General features: G+C 33.8%; 1 protein-coding gene across 1 annotated transcript in view; it reads right to left on the reverse strand.

Annotated features, from left to right (window-relative positions):
* The window catches only part of LOC129952912 (cadherin-related tumor suppressor), a 257,350-nt gene that overhangs the window by 39,956 nt on the left and 197,745 nt on the right, over positions 1-19,649 (reverse strand). The window contains exon 7 of the mRNA XM_056065884.1: positions 8,621-9,557. Within this exon, the coding sequence (XP_055921859.1) occupies positions 8,621-9,557 (937 nt within the window). The remainder of the gene's footprint in view (positions 1-8,620; positions 9,558-19,649) is intronic.

The raw sequence follows: 19,649 nt of genomic DNA on the forward strand, positions 1-19,649 counted from the left end.
TCCCATGGCCAAATCATTACAAAATTCTCCCATAAATTCTAATTTAGTTTCTTTTTCCTATACATTCACATCCAGTGTGTACTCGTTCCAAACTTAAAGAACAAAAAACTTTCAAGACACAACGAAACACATAGTACAAAGTCCTATATGTATGTATGTACTGTAAGTAGCGCGCCCCAATCGGTAACATGCAATTCAAAATATTTCCGTCATTCTAATGGGCGGTCACCCATGTTCCACTCACGTTCCATGGCATTCAATTTCATAATAAGAAGCGCTTGTGCTGATGTACAAACATAACATTGCAATATTGCCTGCAAAAAACAAAAAGATCGCGCCATCTATGCCTTCCTATATAACTATAGCCCGTACAGAGCTGCAGTGTAGAGCTGTGCTGCGCAGCTAGCCAGCTCCAGTTGTGTACATCATCTCTCTCTCTATAAGCTTTGTGGAATGACGATTAGAAAAAAAAACAAAAATATGTGTGTAACGACGACTACCACGATGGTATAGACCAAAGTCCCGGAAAATCCTGCAAGAAGAACACTCCGTTTTTTTCTTCACTTGAGGACATTAATCAGCACGAGAAAATGTTCTGCGTCGCTTTTATAGGTTTTCCGTTTTGTGATGATGCTTATAGGCTGGGATTTTGTTATGTTGGGGATCTTCTCTTTTTCTCGCTTTGGTTTTTGATGGGCTAACATGAAACACCATCATCATCATAGTCGAACATTCGAACATAACCGTCCAGGAGTAGCGTTTATAGCTGGAGCTATTGCCATTCCCTGTGGGTTGATAATTCGATTAAACAGTTTCAAGCCTGCAGCTACTGCATGCATATTACACTTCTGAGCCGACTTACAATGTAAAGTCGAGCATAAAATTCAAATGTCGAGGTTGTCTATAGGAGTCCAGTCCTCGAAATGAGCTTCTTTTGCTCGAATATTGGTCTGGTCAAACTCAAAGTAGTGATCGCAACCTTTTCAATACCCCTCCCGCACCACTTACTCGATATATTGACACGTATAAGACAGAAACAAAATTCTATAGCGGACTGTTGTTGTCTATATAGTTTGGAAACTATCGGACTTTTGTAGTCCAAACCAACGTTTCTGGAGGTCTTATGCGTAGGGAAATTTAAAGCCAGGAGCGAACCTATTTAAAAATAGTAGAAGACAGCAGATGGGTTAAAATCTACTTGTTGTAAATTCGACTCATGGCCGTAACGACACGAGGAAAAGTACATCTGAAGAAGTCGGCGTTACATCCAACGTATTAATGTTAAATTTTATTTTCTGATGTAAATATTATTGACCAACTGAGGTTGGGGCTTAAATGTCAAACTATGTCTTTTTTCAGAAGTTACAAAGGCCTCTCTCTACTTTAAGCAACTTTTTTTTAATGACCAAGATCAGAGCTACCGGGCTCATTCCTTCAAGAACCAGTGTAAGTAGACCTGAAGGCTTGAAAGTTCTTATACCACCCTGGATAAGGTCATCCTCGAACCTTGAAGTTCTATCAAGACGATCAAAAAGCGTTGAGATCATATAAAAGATGAGAGCTGGAGGGTTGATTCTTCCAAGGGTTTAGCCTTTCAATTCTACCTCCTAAAACCAACCTGGATTGGGTCATCCGCAAATCTCGAGGCTTCATGTAGACCATCCATATCATTTCTTTTTAAGAGTTGTGATAATAGTTGGAGGGTTTGAATTTTACAAGACCCAGTTTATTAAGACTTCAAGGCCTATGACTTCATATACCACCCTGGATTTAGTCATTCCTAAAACTTCGAAGTTCTCTCTAGAACTTTAGCAGCCAGTCTTAGAAATCATTAAGATTAGAGTTGTAGGTTCCGTAGGCTTGAAGGCCTAAGCCGTCCAATGCCACCCTGGATTGGGTCATTCACGTACCTCAACCCTCTCTTTCTCGCTCTTTAGACCATCACAGCAACCTTTTATAGATTGAAGAAATGATCGAGATCAGAGCTTCTATTTTTGTCATTTCCATAGAACCATTGTTCCTTGGATTGTGAAGGTATGTATATGTATATCTGCGTCAAAAAGATACGTAAAGAAAATTCGCAATGCGTTCCCGGATTTCTTTTGTCCTCATATAGATAGGTACCTACCAACCTAACCATACCGACGCAAGACTTCGTTTGCGTTACTCTGTTGTGGAGAACTCGTAGCATCGTCGTCGCCGTCGAAGCCTTCGACGATTGTCGTTTATGATTTGAAAATGTGCGGTGCATTGTCTGCACGGTGGTGTGCGAGAACAACACCGCATCTTGTCGCCATGTCTATCCTTGATAAAATTGGAGCAAAACTAGGTAAAAGCGCATGATGATGTAGCTTAACCAAACGGAATTTTATGTTTGGCATTCTGTTGTTCTACCTTCTTTACTTATAAGTTGAGATTTTTGGTTACAGAAAGATTGCCCCATAGGGATGTGAACAGTTTGGGGGGAGGGGGGGTCTGAATAAATATGAAGATATATGCACAATATGCTAGTTTAAGCCCTAGTTTGCATTGTACAAAATGTAAATTGTTCTTCTTCTTCTTTTACATTTAAAGGAGTCTTATAGAGTGTGTCTTTGAGGTTTTGGTATTTGGGAGCTCTTTTTAGTTTTTTGAGGCTTAGATTTTTTGTTTTTCGAGAGAGGGGGCTCGTTAAAGATTTGTTGTTATGTTTGACCTACTATCGCTAACTTGAGATCTGCATAAATATTTTTTTTTGGTTTTTGGTTTAAACAAAATGGCTTCAACAATGTGTGTATTTCTATGAACAAAATAAAAGAAAACTGATAACGATGACCAAGAAGATGATGATGACAATTGCTGATGGGATTCACCTTTGTTTCTTGGTCTAGTTGTACTTTTGTACTGTTTTACCTCTAGAAGACCACGGGAAAAGGGTCAATTAGAAATTTCCAAAAATAGGAAAAAGGATCGAAATGTCAGATTTAAAATCTCTTTAGGCACTTAGTGCGCGAGGAAGACAAAATTTATAGGTTTGGACTTGTAAGCGTCGTCAGTATATAAATAAAATAACCGTTAAACCTAAGAGATTTTGAGATAGTTTCGATAAAAAATGGAACAAAATTGGAATTGTTGTTTTTATTTCCGAAGATTTACACGTAGATTTATTGACAACTGAAGGAAGAATTTGGTGGAAACCTTAACCTATATTTTGTTTCCTTAGCAAAACTGACCTAGTGTTCATAAAGAGTTAAGTTTAAGTTTTTAAAAGTCTTAAAAGCAATATTTAACAGGAAAATTAATTGTCAGTTAAATATAACGACAATTCTGTCGTGATGATATTGTTACTGTCAGACTATGACACATTTCTTCTGACACATTCGTTTTTGTGGAATGCTGATTCCATTTTCTCTTCTTTCCAGAATCGGAGCTCTCAGGTTTCCAAATGAACTCTTTCAGAAGATTCCTAAGGACTTCAATACAGCCAAATATAAATGCATGCGCTCTAACTTTCAATGTGTGTAGGTAAAAACATAACTTCCAGAACTGTATCAATCACTAAACTGTTTTGACAATAAAAATGCTATTGAACATTTATTCTTGAGCTTAAAAATTACTTCTAGATGCAAAATTTAACCATTAATTAACTTCTAGAGTTTCCCATTTATTGATTTTCAATTGTTTGTATTACATTTCTATTTGAATAAAGTTAAATAGGTTTATAGTTTTTTTTTTGCTTACGTTCCAAACTACTGCTTAAAAAAATATTAAATAAGAAATTAACATAGTTTATGTAGTAAGTTTAGTAGGCACCTATTTAGTATTTATAAGGTAAAATGTTGTTATTAATCACGACCTAAAAAACGATTTATTAACATTGTAGCATAAGTTGAGTACTCGACTTGTGCCATATTTTGTGTAAAGTATGACATAACACACCTTCCTTTTGTTTTTGTGTGAACAACATTATAACTTCCACTCTATTTACCCTAATTGTATATTTATAACCCTTTTGTGTTGTTGTTGTTTTTTAACTATTAAACAGTAGGGCAGGTATTGGTTTCATATAGTGTTGTTTTTCTGAACAATAAACACGCACATCATTGCAACATAACTCGCAAAATGATTTGCTTTCACGCAAGACTTTAATAAATCGGTTAATTATTGCTGGTTATTTTAACCTAAAGTACGAGTACTTATAAAGGTAGTCTGGGAATTCCCATTTCCGTTTTTTTAAAGAAAAAAATGGCATATAAGAGAACATGTCTGTAAAGTTTTCGTCTAAAATGTTTATTAAAGTCGACTTACCTAAATTAAAACCAAAAAAAATAATGTGTTTTTTTTTTAATAGAATTTTTCATGTAACACCTTTTGTTTCAAGGATTAACCCGTTAACATGTTAACAAGAGTGAATGTGAAATGTAAGGTTGTGTCAAGATTACGTTAAAAAAACGGAACTTAAAAACACTAGACCGCGATAGAAATTTAAAAAAAAAAATAAAGAAGTAAAATTTATTAAAGGAAGACTCTCCGATTAATTTATATGGAACCTTGTCAAATCATGAGAAACGAGCATATTTGATAAAACAATCAACCTATTAAGACATGTCGTTGTTGATATTGTTAAAAGTTGTGTTTTCAAAATTAAAAAAAATTAACGTTGATAACATGAAGCGACAATGTTTAAATTTTAGACAACTAATGAAAGGTTAATTAACGAAAAACTTATAAGTTACAACTCATTCTGTATATAAAGTTATTAAAAATTTCTGGGACTATAAACTTTTGATGACAAATTTGAAACTTTCACAATTTATTGATTGACGACTACAACGGCATTTTTAAGCCAGTAAAGCATTTACAAATAAGACTTTTGAACTTATGAACATTTGAAATTACCCACAGACTAACTTTGAGTTTTGTGAATATTGTTTTTCAAGGTTAACACTCGTCAAAAAGTCTATGTGTCTGTTTGTTTAAGTTTTCAGGTAAATAAAATATGTGCCTGTATATTTTATTAAAATTGTAATATTTGCTTATTTTTAAAATTAATAGTTTATATAAAAATAAGATATTACTGAGATGGAAAACAGAAATACGATTATTTGAAGTATCAACTAAATTAATTGAACAAACCAAAAAATTCTGTCAACTGACATAATTCAAGAAGGAATTATTTTAGGGACGATAATAGCTTTCGAAATTTCAATGATGGTTAAATTGGGAGGTGAAGTTATACAGCTGAATTTTATACCTCGTAGTGATGATTTACCAATTATATGCTCATTGTGCAATTTAAAGGAAAAGGAAGATGTTTTACACTTTTGTTAAAAGATTTCCAGTTCTTAAAAAAATAAGAAGGAATACTTTGGTAGCGAAATACTGACGCAAAATCAAGTTATAATCTTGCATAACGATATGGAAGTTAAAACATTTTATCAATTCTGCAGGCTATCTCTTCTCTATAGAAGTAGAATTATGAATGAAAGTTTTTTAAGTACATATATTACTGAGCTATGTTATTTTTTTATGATTTGTCAATTAGGCAGACGGTAGTTAAGCCACGCTTTTTGCTTGTAAACTTAATACAAACAATTTAATCAAAGTTATTAAAATGAAAACCAAATTTAATCTAATCTATTAATATTTTCTAAATAACACATACTAAAAATATTTTTAAAAATTGAAAAATTGTATACATATATTAATAAAATAATTGCTTTAACTGCATTCAAAAACAATTCGGAGGTTGTTTTTAGAAATCAAATGGCATTTAAATTTTATATGACAAACTTATTTTGCAGGTATGTTTTTAAGTCTTAAATTAAAGTTACTGTTTTTCAACAGACTCTTTACATACAGAAGCAAGTTGGTGCGACTCAGTAGTTAATTTTATTTAACAATGTCTTCTTCATGGCTGATTTCTTGACAGTGTTGAAATCACAAGATAATCGGTCCTGTATTTCGAGTTCTAATTAAGATTTGTAACGGAAGTTTTAGACTATAGAATTGTGTCAAAAAATGGCGGTTAAAGTTTTTTTTCTTAAGGGTTACAGTACATAGAAGGCTATAGTTATGACAATTTTCAGTAGTACTTATCAACAATTGTGGATGTTCAAATATTTTCTACTTCTGAGGCGTCTTATGTGTACAGGTACATGTAATAGAAATGTTTACCATATTATTTGAAATTTCAATAATTGGCCTTATTTCACTCTTGTAAAGTGTATTTAAGCCAATTTTAAACAGTTTGCCTTGTTCCACTTAAACAAAGTGAAATAAAATTAAATTGGTTTATTTCACTTTTAACAGATACTCAACCTCGCACCTTCCCCAAATCCTATATTGTGCCAAAGCAGGGATGTTGCTTGCATACCTCACCGTAAAAAAAGTTGGTCTTATTTCTAGACGTAATTTGGCCTTATTTCACTTTTTTAAAGTGTGATAAGGCTTATTTTTAAAAGTTTGTCTTATTACACTTTTCGTTTAAGTTTGTTTTCTTAATTTTATAAGTGTCTCTGTTTAGACAAGTTCGGATACCCATTTTTTATTAAATGGGAATAAACATTTTACTATTTAGCAAAAAAGAAAAGAAAGGTTTAAGATCTTGATGTTGAAGGTTTATGAATTTTTGTCCAGTGAATTTTTTTTCGACGAAAGCGTCACATGACAAATAATAATGAATTTTCTTAGAAGTTTCCTTTTTTATCTTTACATGCATGTTAAATAAAAAGAAGTTAAGAATTTCTATGAAACTTATTTTTTAATTTTCAGGATCCTTAAGCTCATGTTAAAACCCAAACTATACTTATACTTATTTTATTAGGGTTATTAATATTGTTTGGAAATATCCTATAATTTAAAAGTAAATGGTTTTGTTTTTATTAAATAATATACCAGTGGAACTTAAATTTGAAAAATTTCATCTTCAAATTATTAGACTTTCAAACAAACTATACAAAATGACCATTATATTAAAACCCTGTCATTAAAATGAAAAAAATGCCCCAAAGAAGTCAATTTTAATTAATATCTCATTTATCAAAAAATATATCTGTACCTTATATAAATGAAGGTATATTTACAAGAAAACGAAACAAAAACACAACAGAAAACAAATTTCATGACATTTTTAATCCAAATTTGCTGCCCATCATCTCTCATTTTATATGCAAATGAGAGACTTCGAGAGTCTTCCAAAGACTTAAGCGTTTCAGCTGCTGTGATATTTATCAACTGATAAAATCAGTTGCGACTATATTATAGTCATCATTTAGTTTGAACATTATTTTTATATCCGAGAAGACATCATTCATAATTTTTGTCAGATGAATAACATCACTAAGTAATACCTTTGCATATAAAATTTTGCAAAGTTTCACAAAAAAAAACATGTAAACACAAAAGACCGAAAAATAAACCTTTACAAAAATATTGAAGCTCAACTCGCTCATATCAGTGCAAAAAAAAAAAAGGATGGCTGCGGGGAGTAAATTATGGTAGTTGGGTTTTGAAGTTTTCGTCAAAAAAAAAAAAATAAGAAAATAACCTGAACTTGATCTTGCCCCAGAGTGTAAAAGTGTATTGCTTTGTGCAGTGCATATATATGCAGCGGAATCTGGATGTGTGCTGTGCAGTGCATAACTCTATAAGGTGGTTGTTGGGCTTCATATTTTGTTCATGTTTTTTGTTGTTTAACTCCTCCCTAATGGTTGAGTTTAAGCCGCCTTTCCAATGCACAGGCACACCAAGAGGATCACCGGGCTATGGCAATGGGAAGGATCCCATCAAAAGGGGGCAACTTTTGGAATGCAAAATCACTCAGTTGAGAGCTAATTCCTTCGTTTTTACCTATACTCTCGATCGATGATGGTGAAGCTGTGCTGCTGCAGCAGCAGGAAAGATGACCGAGGATCGTCGAGGACAGACCCGAAACCGAAAGCCGCTAAAGAACAAAAGTGGGGAAATATACATTTGAAAAAAGCTCCTGGCAATACGCAAATACCACACTGCAACATGTTATCTGATGTGATCTCTGTGCAGCAAGAATCAGCAGGCGCAGATACATCGCTCTCGTCGCCGCCACGCCGCCGCGCCGTGCACATGTGAATGAATCTTCTATAGGTAAAGGCTAAAGGAACAGGAACACTGAGAACTCTAAGAACTATAAGAACTGCTGTGCAGTGCAGTGCGCACCCAGCGCGCTGCTGCAGCACCCAGAATCGTGATTGCTCGCATCTTCTTCTGGCTGAATTCTGATGCTGTGGCCTTAAGATAATACGTTCGGGTAATTACAGTAATTTGTAAGTGCACATGTGTATGTGATCTGCTCCATAACAAAAACAGGCAACAGAAACGGGAAGACTATGCGCAATGGCCACAGGAAAATAGGTAACACTCGAATAATATTCATGGTCGTTATGAGCGATGCGAGCTTATATATTCATATAGTGTCGTATACATCCAACCATCATCGGCTGGTTTAGATTTCATCCCTTGGGGGTCGAATTGTTAAATTTGCGTATCGTGTGTAATTTCACTTCACTTTACATTCTATATGCTGCATCTACACCAAACCAACTAACTCGTTATACTTGGGAGACTTAAAAGATTTAAGATTTATATAAGAACTGAAACTTACCAGTATCCATGGCAACCAGGGTGAGTGTGTATTCGGCTTGCATCTCACGGTCGAGGGCACGCAGCAAGGATATCTCGCCAGTTGATGCATTAATGCGGAACAAATCGGCATCGCCTTCCTTGAGGAAGTAACGAACTTGCGAGTTAAACGGCGGTGTATCGGCGTCGTAGGCCTTAACTGTTATAACATAGCCTCCATTTGGTGGAATAACATTTTCCATCACATAAGCTAAGTAAGGTGAATCCAAGAATGTCGGCGGGTTATCGTTGATATCGGTGATGACTATAGTCAATTCGGCAGTATCGTATCTGGTCTCGACTGCAGCTCCAGCAACATCAGCAGCACAATCTTCCGCACGTACGGTCAGCACATATCGGGATTTCCTCTCGTAATTCAGATTCTTGGCAACTCTCACGACACCCGAATCCTCGCTGATACTGAAATCACGATTATTGTCACCAGCTGCTATGGAAAACCGCACCCTGCCATTGGAGCCCTCGTCAATATCCGTCGCAGACACTTGCAACACCATAGCTCCAATACTGGCATTCTCTGCCACCGATGCACTATACTGCTTGGGGTCGAATACCGGGCTATTGTCATTCTCGTCGAGAATCTTTGCGGATATTTGGGTTTGTGTGGAACGTGGTGGTTCGCCACGGTCGCGGGCTGTAACACTCAGCAAATAACTGGAACGTATTTCGCGATCCAAACGGCCGGCGACTCGCAACAATCCGTCGACGGGGCCCAGTGTGAATGGCACCGATTGCTCAGAAGCTAGGATATACTCGATGTAGCCGTTGCGACCCTCATCGCGGTCGATGGCTTTCACAGCCATCACAACGGTATTGACGGCGATGTTTTCCATGATAGATGTTTCGTTGGCTGAGGTGAATATGGGCGATTCGTCGTTGACATCTTTCAGGACAACAGTAACCTGGTGATTAGAGGAGACAAAATTAGTGGAATAAAAACTAAAAAAAATATATTTATTTTTGAATTCGTAGAAAAATAATAATTTTGCTGCAAGATATTTGTTTTTTCTATGTTAAAGATATTAAGTCATTACTTAACGTATGAACAGGATCGTTCTATGTTTAAAGCTCAAGTCATAAAAAGCCTATATCGGTTTGGAATATGTTATAGTTCAAATATTTGATACTCGTGGAATTAATTGCGGCAATTGTTTGCTAAAGGAACGAGTTAAAATCCTATTAACATAGTTATTGAAAACTGGAAAGAGGCAGTGTACTGGTCACATCCTTTGAGAAAGTACTCTATCGCGAGACTTGCAATGGGGTCCTTTTACCTGAGATGGTAGAAAACATAGGAGCCAGAGAAACAAATTTGGGGCAGAAAAGTTGAGTAGGAATCTTAAAAGCTTGTTTAGGGAGAGTTCAAACGCATTTCCTGAAACCTAACAATATAACGTCTTGAATCCCAGGAGATATCTGTCAAATGTCGCTAGTGTCATTTTCTTGTAATTCCGAAAAAAAATGAAAAATTGTGCTAATGGTCCCCAAAATCTTTATAAAACTTTGACTATTTATGGGTGCTTTGGATGCTTTTAAAAAGTTATGAGGGATGGATTCCTTACAAGTAATGATTTTTCAATGAAATTTAGAAATAGGTGTAAGATTCCCCTTTCGGTGAAAACACATTTCGTTGACTTTGGTTGTTAACCTTTAACACTGAGTGTAGGCCCATATCACAATAAAAAAAAACATTTGTTTGCGAAAAGGCGAGCAGTGATGCTTTCGACAGGTATTGGTTCATCCTTTGCCTAATTAGTGTAACAACATTAATCAACCACACTATGAATATTCAGGTCCGTTTAACATACTACAGAATCGAAATTTGAATGATGCAGAAGGTTAGGGCTCTTTTTATACTAATTGAATCTCCGAATTCGGACTTCCTTTTTTTTAAACTGTTGATAAAGAGGTCTAGCGATTTTTTTTACATGATCAAATTTAACTTGGTATCTCTAGCTTGATGTCAATATGGGAATATCTCAAGTTAAATTCAAATGGATTTTAGTGGGAAGTCTGGATAAGAGAACTAAATTAAAACAAACAAAATTATTTCTTTAACATTAGAATTTTAAACTTCATCTGCGGGTGCTTTACGGACTTCGAATAGTCATCTTGGATTATGGTGACAGCAAAATTGACAAAAAAGAACTCTTTATTTGCTATAACAATTTCAAACGCTGTACCTCTCTATCAACGAGCTTAAAGAAACCAAGCAGAAGCCAATTTGACAGATGAAGGTTCAAAGTCCTGTTTTCTTCTGTTTGAAGGTAATGCAACAAAAACTGATTTTCGAAAAATATCTTATAAACGGTAAGCTTAAGAAAACCAAGAATGTAATGTTCTTTTAACGTAAATTCGGAAAAAAATTCCATTTTTTTTATTCTGGTATAACTCTGAGACAATTCTTCCGACTATGTAAAGAAGGCTGCAAATAGAAGATTTTTTGACTTGAAAATTAAATTTCTCGTAGAATCTCCAAAAAATTACAAAATGTATCCGTTTTTGCTTTCGTAAAAATGTCACAACATTTAATTATTAGAGTGGTAATTTTCCCACATTTGTATTTTTAAATGTATTTCTTATCACTTTAAACTATAAACACATGCCAACTGATGGAACTACTCCAAACTTTTCGTAGTCTACCAACTATGTTCAACTTCAAAAATTCACGCAACTCCATTTTGTCGGTGTGCAATGTGCATATCAATAAAGTCAAAGCATCTCATCCATCTGCAAAAGCGTTTATCTATTCACTTCGTCTTTGCATCCTTAGCTTGATCGAAAAAAATCAATTTAATTAAATGATATCTCGTCTTAAGAGTTTACTAAAAGCCTTACATGCACTTGCAAAAAAAAGAGAGGCTCACATTTTGAATCCCAATTATATTATCAATTTCCATTTATTATGCAAAAAAATAAATACAAAATCACGTTTGTTTTTCAAAAATAAATACAAAAAAAATTTCGTTTATCGAATTAAAATTCAACTCTTGAAACCTCTTCCATTAATTAGACGAAAAGGAAGAGAAAAACTTTATTTCATATCCTCATTCAAACTTCAGTTTTTTTTTGATTGGCTTGGATTTTCAATTCGCGCCCCCTACCTACCTAAATATACATTTCCAAAGATACGAAACGAACAAATGATAAATCTTTAACATCACCTCAGAGATTAGCAGTGATTCCTATTCAATTTCATTTTGTACACATTCCTGGTGCGAAGCCCCTGTCCGGCTCATCCTGGGCCAGACCCGGATGCTCTTCTGCTCCTCTCGTCTTCTCTCAATCTTTGGATAGTTGATGGGAGATGGTCCATCTCTTGTTCCTAGTAAAAGATATCTTCCTTAGGGAGAAAAGAACCAAATCCACTTAGATTTAATTTTATATCGCAGTCAGAATCTCAAATGCAAACGTAATAAACAAACAACAACAGCAACAAAAAACCCAACACACCGCACCCGCTTTATTATGTGGCGCGAAAGGGTTTAGTTTTTTTTCTTTAAAATTTGTATACGACACGACAACGAATTTTAGCTTTATAAGCTGAATTATATGGCGGCTACAAGCTGCGATTGTGACTGTGGCTGTAACTCTGCGAATGCGAATGTGACTGCGACTATACGCGGCAGCATCAACCCAAACAACATGTTTATACCAAACAACTTCATTAATAATCGCAACATGTATCTGTGACTGTGAAAGATTATCTGCCACTAACTATGAGAGCCTGAGATTCAAAGATACACGCTCTTATCCGAATGCATTTTAAAATAAGAAAAAGAACACCTCGTTCAATTTCACCATCAACGAGAGGTATTAAATAAATCGAACCAAATTTTTTCGTATTTGCATAATGTGTGTGCGTTTTGAGATTTTGTTTTTCTATACCTACCCAATGATGGTGTGTTACAGGTACCAACTTATCTAAAATCCAAATTTACAGGGTGAACTTAAAGAATTCTATTGCTATTCTTTATATCAACTCCAATAGAAAATGAGGCATTTTAAAAAAAATTAAACTAGAAGCAAGTTGCTTTTAGTTCTTAGATTCGTCTTTATTTTCAAAGACAACAATTTTTAGTAGGGAAATTCCGTGTAGAAGTCATTACAGCATAATTTTCCGCCAATTTGACAAATTTCTTTTACACATAAAATTGATTAAAATTTGTAGACAGTAGTAGTTTCCAATCCTTTTCTGCCATATTTGCATTGGCAGTTTATACGCAAGACACTTCCTTCTTAAATTTTATCTTTATTTTTTTCAAAATTTAAATAATTTAAAACATTATTTTTTCTTAAATTTTCTCTTTATTAAAAACTCAAATTTCATATTTTTTTTATGATGCTGCTGCATGTAACACAATTAGTGGGATCATTAAAAAATAAACGAACATTTTCAAATTAAGTATTGGAATTTTATCAAAACACTTTAGAAAAATTTGGAACAAAGTTTATGAAACTAGTTTTGAAAATCAAATGTAGGAACTTTGCTCTAAGAATTTAAAAAATCATACAATTGTTGGGAGCTATAGAAATCCAATTTTTAACTAGCTATGATACGAAATAGAATTTTACTTCTATATTCTCAAAAATATAATGAAAAATGCTTTGAATCAAATTTGACACAAATTGGTAGTCCCATATATTTTAAGGCTCAAATTATGGCAGATGCATCAATTTAAAATTGGAAACTATTTTAAACTAGTTTTTCTAAAACACTAGCTTTTAAAAAACTCAATAATATAACTATTGAAACAATTGTATAATATAGCCACATATTTGTGAATAATTTTGACCTGGATAAGCAACTATAAGCTACGACGGAAAGATGTTATATCAAGTCACAGATATAACATCTTTCCGTCGTAACTCAGAGTTTTATCCACAAACCCCTACTTAAAATATGTAGGGTTAAAAATTGGTATATTTTTAACTTTCTATAGGAAATAATTTTAATCGGCCCGATTTGTCGAATTGAAAATGTTTACATTTCTCGACGTTTCAAGGTCCAAATAAAAGATTTAAATATAAATATAAATTTTGTAATACAGGTAATAATGCAGAAAGATGAAGAAAGGAATCTCAAGAAAATTGAGTGGGTGTTTTTTTACCATAGCAATTTAAAAAACAGGTGAAAATATGGGTTTACCCCAAATATCTTACAAACCAATAACTCTAGAGACTTTAATTAAATTTTATATAACATATTCTAACGCAAAACAAAATATGTTTTTGGAAAAAATTCCAATTAACTTTTTTTTATAAATCAAATAAACTGACAACAAAATATTTGTCACCTCGAACGTTTTATGAACAATAAATGATTTCATCTCAAAAATAATTTTTTGCGACGAAGAAAAACATCTGGTATGATTTTAAGAAAAATCAAATTGACAGTTTTTTTAATAAAAAATAAAACCTAAAAAAATGTATGATTAAAAGTTGGTTAACATTGATTTTCGACTCAAATATTCTTAAAACTTTTTAAATATTGCCCTCAAAGTTATTTTATCTCACAGAAAATATTGTTTAAAAAATCCAACAGTCCTTTTTTTCATAACAAAATAAAATCTACAAAAAAATGCAAACATTTTAATTTTTTAAGCATCAATAAACTGACCACTTTTTTAACAAAATACGAAAATCTACAAACTTTTAAGCTACACAAATCGATAGACGAGAATGGAAGTTATCGGTGTGGGTCGTATTCCAGCCTTTTTTTAAATTCGTAGTTTACCTTCTTTGCAGATAAGAACACCAGGTTTTATTTTCAAAATTATTTGTATTTCGTCAGAATTTCATTTCTTATGAAAAAAGTTTTGTTTTCCTTGTTTTTATGGTTTGCCACCCCTGCTGAAGGGAAAACCTAAAGTTTTGAATTTTTAACTAAATCCATTCCTACCTCTCTTTGAAAGTATTCATTTGTATAGATACGAGGAAATGGGTTGATAAAATACCACTCTCTAAATCGGTGATAACAAATATTAGAGGACAAAGCCCAAAGGTTCTACAATATCAGAAAGTGCTCCATAGTTTTAAGATTAAGGTTTAGGGTTTTGCCATTTTTGGAAAACAATTTCAAAAAAGCTACTTTGTATATATAATTTAAATTTAGGGAAGTGCATATAGCAAATATTAAAAATTAAAAAAAAATTCATTTCACTTTTATGATATGGTGAAATGAAGTCAAGTAAAATTAATTTCGTTTAAAAACTGTTGATTCCCTAAAATCAACCTTAATTTAAAAACAATAAGCACGTACGTATGCCTGGTTGTGTGTCTGTGTAAAATTTTTTTTGTTTATTGAAGATACATGCTTTCGTCTACTTAAAAGATTTTTATGAATAAATTAATCTGACTGTCCCTAGCAGAATAATTGAATTTATAGGAGTTCCAATAATTTGCTTCGAGATTTAAACTAAAACTGAACTGAAATTTCTAAAATGAATGCTCTGTATTTTGATCAATGCTTAACATTTTCTAAATGAATTCCAATCACTACAGTTGTAAAAATGCAGATAAGCCGCCAGTTCTTGGATTTTAAAGAAAATTGCAAATATTGAACCATGGAATTGTATAACACTTTGGTTTCCAAGTTATCTTATAATGTATGAATAGTTAATATATTTTGCATCAAACAAAATCGAATTGGAGTCATAATCCTAAAAACCGTTACCTAATAACCCAAAAATTCCAAATCCCAAAACAGGAGTCTCTAAAAAGTATATGAAATAAAAATATTGCAAATTGGAATTGAATATTGTTCATATGGAATTTTAAGCAATAAGTGATTGATGTCAATTTATGACACTATCTAAAATTTTTGAAATAGATATCGAATAGAAACCCCAGTTTGAAATCTTAACTTAAGGTACTTTTTGTAAAAGATTGCGTTTTCTTTTAAAATAGTTAAGACAAAATTACAAAAACAAATATTTAAAAGCATTAAATTGGTAATTTATTATTTACACATTTATGACAATTTTTATAAATATTAACCTAAAATTATTTTGTGTGCTTAGAACTTTTGTGCCTAACATAAAAGCTTAAAACCACCTTTCGACCAAAAACAAAAATACAATTTTAATTCAAGGGCTTTTTGTAGCATTTGGTTTTGCAACAACTTGAAACACCCTTTAATACTTAACACATCAAAATGACTTTTGTTGGGGGCCAAATAGTTTCTCTTGTTATTTTTTTTTACCCATTTTAACTAAGAACTTATATAAATAGAACAGAAAAACATTCCTGCTGTTTGAAAAAATCTCTATCGGCCAAACAACTTCAAATATAAGTATAAACATGTCTATGGACTCTGGAAATGAAGACAAAAGCCTAACCAAAAGCAGTGATTCACACACAGCTTCCAAACACTAAAACCTAACAAAAATAGGAAAAAAAAAACAAATTCAGAGCTGTTACTGCGAGTCCAAGATCGAGACTAGGGAATGTGTTACCATTTGACTTTCGGAAGACAGTTTTATTCACATTAAATTAATTACCCTATAAATTCAATAAATTATTTCTCTATATACGCAATGATGGTGCGGCCGGCAGTAGGTATGTCTCTGACTGCGATATCTCCCCCCTCACAACAATTTCACTGATCGCTTGCGCCATTTGCATTCGGGGAATAGGTATATATCGAAGTCGAAGGACTTGGGAGATGCTGCCGATGCGAGCGATGATGACAAAGACGAAGCCACAACGACACATCTCGCAGCAGCAGCATTTGGACTCGCACAATAACGACGACGCGACGCGACGCCGACGACGACGATGAAGAGGAAAATTTAAAAGTTGCATTAAGGATAAGATAAGCCTTGGTTAGATGGTTGCATGCTTTAGAACTGCCATTCGTTCTACCACCGCCGCCGCTCAGCCCCTGACATTGGCTGACCGCCGCCAATGGCCATACCATCACCTCTCTGCTTCCGATCTGAAGCTACTCTACAGTCATCCAAGTCCAAGTCTAAGACTAAGGCTAAGACCAAGTGTGGATGGCGAGTGGAGTTAGTTTTTGGTGAGAGAGCGCATCATTTTTATCCTCCAGGTTTAAGTAAAACTAACATTGCTGCTTACCACTAGGTAGGTACTCCATTGATAGCGCAATATAATGATCATCACAACACCACCGCGCCGCTTCTACTGCCATCACTGCGCCAGCTTAAAGACTCTTTTTGATGCTTAGTCCACCGCACTGTAAATGGCCAAAATGTAAGAAATTAATAGGAAGAAAGACCCTGACTGAGCGAGCAGCTCCTAGAGGCAGTTGGTCCAGGAGCTCACTCACAATCTTCTCGCTTCCCTTCTTGGGGGGGGAAAATAAAATATATTTCGCAAATTTTATTTTATAAGAAAAGATGTTATAGGATTTTTGTTTTTCTTTTTTTCCTAATTTTTCTTTTATACTTTTCATCTGTGACTGTGCTGGCTGTGACTCGCTGTACTTTGGCAACAACAGGAAGTGAACAGAAGGCGCTCCTCGCTAGCTTAGTAGGCTCCCAGAGGACTATCGACTTGAGTATAATGTAACGGAAGGTGGTAAGGCGATGTTAAAGAGTAGAAGAAGACGAAGAAGAGGTTGATGGCAATGGTGATGGTGATGGTGGATGTGGTGGCAGTGGCAAAGCTGCATAGGATTAATATGCACATTGATGCCCAGCCGACGTCAACCACTTGTTGACCAGGTTCGTAGTTATATAGTAAAGCGGGTCCATTTATTTCTGTGATATCTTCATTATTTCGTATATAAGTTCATAAGGATATCTTGTTATTATTCTTGTTCTGCTTTTGGTAGAATTTTTGCATGCGTTTTGTGTAATGTGTTAGGCTTATAGTCGATGCGATGTGCGATGATGCACTTTGAGTTTGAGCTAGGTGCATATTCTGTCTTCATATAAAAAGTTTAGTTTCTGGTTTTGTTTGCTTTGATGGGAGTGGGGAATGCCCTGTCGATGATTATAAAATACCCAAAGATGAACGCGTTGGAAGACGCATTGTGGCGGGGTGGTGGGCGGCGCGCGGTGGCATGGCGGAGGGATCATCACTATATTCTATGTCTTGCTAGTTTAATGCTGGAGGAGGATTTGTGAAGTGTTGCGCACACAAAATGTAGATAGTAGAGTGTCGCCATTATAGAGATTTGATGAAAGTTTTATTTTTTTTTTGGATTTTATTTCTTTCAAGTGACTTGTCCTAATGGATATATATTTTGTTGTTGTTTTATTTTGATCCCAATTTACAGTTGTTGTTTGAGATGAAAATATAACTTAAGTGTATCATAGTTCAATGATGGTGTGTCTCAATGTCTTTAGGCTTTTAATGGAATTGTTGCGCATTTCTTCGAGTTAAGTTGAGTTGAGTTGAGTTGAGTGTGTGATAATTTCTGTTTTGTTTTTCTTAGTGTTTTTTAATGGTTTTGAATGGTTTAAATTAACTATACGTGAGTCTCTATTTAATCTGGGTTTAATGAGTTTATCTTGTGTGAGAGATTGTATTTATTTATTTTTATTTTTTTCTTGTATTTTTGTAAAGTGAAGTGAGAAAGCAAAAAATAAAAAGCACTTTAAGCATAACTTTTAGGTCACTTAGAGCTCGCTGAGAAAGCATTAAATGCGACGAAATAAAATTGATAAGAAGTTTGTTTACTGCATTACAAGTTCAGTTAGTTTTATATTTGCTTCTGGGTCTGACTGGGATTGAATTTGATTACTCTTTGTTTATATATTTGTTAATAAGGCTTTTAACTTAAAGTTTCAAATACTAGCCAAGATATAAGGAGATTGTCTAAGAAGTACTAGACAGATGCTTTCAAAATAGGACATTTTGTTGAAACTTACTTTTTCATGTTACAAGAAAACTTAAGAGGCCAACTTGGCTTTAACCTTTTCGTTAACTCGATTATCAAATCTGAGGTCGTATTTTTGGTTCTACAGATTGAAAATTTAATCATTCGATGCTGAAACAGAAAAATTTAACAGGAGTGAAAAGATCTACATACAAAATTGCTAAGATTCAGACCTAGAAAAAAAGACAGAAAGGGTTTTTAAATATCTACTTGCAGCTGGACAATAGGAAAGGAGTTTATTGGGAATTTCTATACTCAGAAAAATAGACCTTTATTACTATTCTTTGTTGATGACCTTTTCTTACAGAAATGACATGTAAATTATAGGGAAAGGTATTTTTTGAAAATTTCAAAAAATGTCTTTAAAAAATCTGATCCCTTTCCTCAAGAGTATAAAATGACGCAAAGGAAAACCATGCTGTGCTCCAAACGGAAATCCGTACCTTTCCAGTGAATGGGCTACAATAGTTTTTAAATGGATATAATTGAGCGTTAATTAACAATTGAAATGTAAGTTAAGTGAAATTTCTTGTTGTGTTCGATTTAAGTTTTTGCTCGTTTAACCGAGTTTTTTTCAATTGACAATTATAAAATTTTACTTATAAATATGTGTCAAAAAGTGGGATAATAATAAAAGGTACCAGATAAGGAGGTTTTACTATACCAATTAAAGAATAGCATGATATGAAATAGAAAAGTTGATGTCAGGTGAGGATAACGATTCCTTAGAATCTCTTAAAATCGATCGAAGCCTGAATTTTTACTGCCAAGATGACAAGCAGGCTTGGTGATCTCATTGTTAAGCAGTAAATGCATAAGCGAAAGCCTACTGAAGCTACCCTGAATTATTTTGGCCTTCAACTAAGCTTTTGTAGAATGACCTACTTCTATAAACGAAATGCAAAACATCAACACAGTTGTGGTACAAAGATTTAAGACTTACTGCAAAATAAATTTGTTTGGAAAAAAAACTTTAGGCTTTATTTTCGTAGCAATACTACAAAATATGGACCAGAGCTGTAAAAGCTTTAATTAATTGGTCGCTATTAATAAAGTTTAACTTAATCAACTTAAGGTTTTGTACCAAAAGTTATGACTTGTAATTTGGCTATAGCTTTTAAAAAAAGTCCAATGTATCTACTTT

The sequence above is a fragment of the Eupeodes corollae genome, chromosome 3 (genome assembly GCF_945859685.1).
Source record: "Eupeodes corollae chromosome 3, idEupCoro1.1, whole genome shotgun sequence".
Lineage (NCBI taxonomy): Eukaryota > Metazoa > Arthropoda > Insecta > Diptera > Syrphidae > Eupeodes > Eupeodes corollae.